Source organism: Gavialis gangeticus, unplaced genomic scaffold (assembly GCF_001723915.1).
Source record: "Gavialis gangeticus isolate Ggan-Ray unplaced genomic scaffold, GavGan_comp1, whole genome shotgun sequence".
NCBI classification, from domain to species: Eukaryota; Metazoa; Chordata; order Crocodylia; family Gavialidae; genus Gavialis; species Gavialis gangeticus.
Genome location: NW_017729025.1, coordinates 12,875,003 through 12,877,514, shown reverse-complemented (window position 1 = coordinate 12,877,514; position 2,512 = coordinate 12,875,003). Strand labels below are relative to the sequence as shown.

At 50.8% G+C, this 2,512-nt stretch overlaps 1 protein-coding gene across 4 annotated transcripts in view; it reads right to left on the bottom strand.

Moving 5' to 3' along the window:
* The window catches only part of CUNH14orf105 (chromosome unknown C14orf105 homolog), a 39,187-nt gene that overhangs the window by 10,233 nt on the left and 26,442 nt on the right, over positions 1 to 2,512 (bottom strand). For all 4 annotated transcript variants that reach the window (XR_002097599.1, XR_002097598.1, XM_019518415.1 and 1 more), the window contains one exon: positions 1,944 to 2,103. Coding sequence is in view for 2 of the 4 variants with exons in the window: in XM_019518415.1 (XP_019373960.1) it covers positions 1,944 to 2,103 (160 nt within the window). In the remaining 2 variants the exon portion in view is untranslated. The remainder of the gene's footprint in view (positions 1 to 1,943; positions 2,104 to 2,512) is intronic.

Sequence of the window (2,512 nt, the reverse complement as noted above, 5' to 3'; positions counted from 1 at the left end):
GTGTGGGGTGTGGGGTAGGGTGTGGGTGTGGGATTTGTGGGGGTGGATAGGTGTGGGGGGTGTGGGTGTGGGGTGAGGGAGCATATGGGTATGTTGGGTGTGGGTGGGTATGGGGAACTGTGTGTGGGGGGGAGGGTATCTGGGTGTGTGAGGGGGTGTGAGTGTCAGGGGCTGAGCGTATGGCAGTGTGGGGGGTGTGGGTGCATGTGTATGGTGGGTGTGCATGTGGGACTCATCCTACGAACACACACACACACACACACATTCTGTCCCTCCCTCCCTCCCTCCCTGCACACACTCTCTCTCTCTCTCACGGCAGCTTGCATGTGTGGTATGTGGCAGATTAGGGAGCAGGCTGACCACACAGCAGCAGACAGGACAGGGAGCAGAAAGCAGAGCAGCAGATCAGGCAGGAGAAGGGGAAGGAGTGGCACTCAAGGAGGGCATAGAGCTTAAGTCTGGCCCCCCACTGGTTTAGCGCCCATGCTCAAAGATATTCATGTGAAAACATCATGTGAAACTTGTACCAGCCCACGGGTGCTTTACACACCAGAGGTCCATGTTCTTCCACCAAGAAGGAACTTGGCCATTGCCCGCAAAGCTAAGCTATTTTCTTTACTGATAAGTGGGTGCTTTGCTTTGTCTTCCCTCCTTGGGATATCTTTCTGGTGCAGTGAAGAGAGTGCCGTGCTAGCTCAGTTCTGTGATGAAAGCAAAGTGAACCAAAAGTCTTTTAACAAGTAATGTATCGTCTTTATAAGCCAAAAGCTGTCATAGGGCTTTAGAGTTAAGAATATCTGACGGCGACACTGCATCACTGGTGTAGAGTGTTATTGGGCATAGTCCGTGGAGCCAGCCACGCTGTATCCAGGACACAACCCAAGAAGAGGGGGCCTGGGGATTATATCACTCCTATAATCTCTGATTCCTTTGGGTGCTGCTGGTTGGTTTTAACCCTGGTCATAAAGTAAAGCAGCCTTGGAGCTGCTGTAATGTACACTGGCTTGGAAAAACCCACCACGGACCATCACGCATGGTATGGATCGCTGGATTGCAAGCACTACGACAGCATTAGCCCTTTTCTAGACATGTCTGCAACTTGCCATTAAGATGGGAGGGCAAAGGAAGGGAAAAAGAAACCCTCAGCTGTCCTATTAGGGCAACTCTATGGTCCTTTGCATTGCCAGAGTGGCACAGAAAGGCTGTATTGGAACCAAAGCTCTGGCCGCATAGCATTTGCTGTCATTGCTGCAGCAGGTACCAGTATTTGTGAGGGAAGAAAGCACCCAGGATTTCAGTGTTTCCTCACATCTGTGTGAGAGGGGGGCCAGGCAAATACCATGAGGAGTCTCACTGCCGGCTCTATCCAAAAGGGAAGAGTTTACACGCTGGAGCTGGATTCCTGGAGAGGGCTTCAGGCTGCATGCCAAAGTCAGCAGATATCAATGCTTTATCCTTCGCGATCCCTAACTCCTCCACTCGGGGTCTCGCATGGATAATCCCTACTTTAAGCAGGCAGTACCAGGACAGGTGGTGAGACTGTGCGTACAGCTGTGGTGGGGACACAATGCAAACCCCTCCTGACAGCTTCAGCAGCCTGCCAGATGCTGTTTTCTCCCACAAAGCTGTATAGGCCCTAAGCGCGGGCTCATGGTTCTCAAGAGGCACATTCAGAAACCATTAGTATTGATATCTGCTGTCTTCCACCATTGAACACAGAGATCTTTGCCTTTCTGAGGCTTCCCAGCGCATTGCAAACCTACCGCATTTGGCTCTGCTTCCCTGACAGCCCTTTCAACCTCCGTCTCCACAACGTGAGATGCCGGGAGACCGAACAGCTGCAGGTGTTTAGGGCTGGCAGTCACTGGCTTTCTCACGAGAAAGCTTATTTGACCGTGCTTAAAATGCTTGGTAGTTTTCAACAGAAAAGTGGCTCTACTCACTGTGGTCTTTGGTGTAAGGAAGAGCAGGCTCAACAGGGACCCGGTCTTCGCTGTCAGAGCTATTGTTCCTCCAGATCCTCCCATGCACTTTCTCAGGTTTCAGCTCTTCCGGTTTTTGTTTGAGTTTTGCCTCCCTGTGGTGCCCTCGCTTCATCTCTGCCTGGGGGGGCAAATGGTTCAATTTGGTGTCCGCGGATTCAGTGGGTTCCAGTGTTTAAACTCTGAATGGCAGAGGATCAATTCTGCAAATTGCTAACCCCCTGAGTAACTAGCAGGACTGAGGGTTGACAGCACCCATTCAACGGAAGTATCGGTTCTTCCAAATGAAGGCAAATCTCTTAAAATCAGGACAAATTACTGTATTTTCTCACATACAAAGCACCGCTGCTGGGAACTGGAGTGCGCATTATACATGAGAAATGTGGTAAGAGCAGTTTCTGCTGCTTGCCAGGCAAAAGCAAAAGTAAAATCTGCCTGTGATGTATAAGGAGCAGAGCAATAAGCAGGCTCAGCTCCCTAGCTGCTGCTACTCAGTCCCTTACTACGAGGAAAGGCCTTTTCCCCCTTTA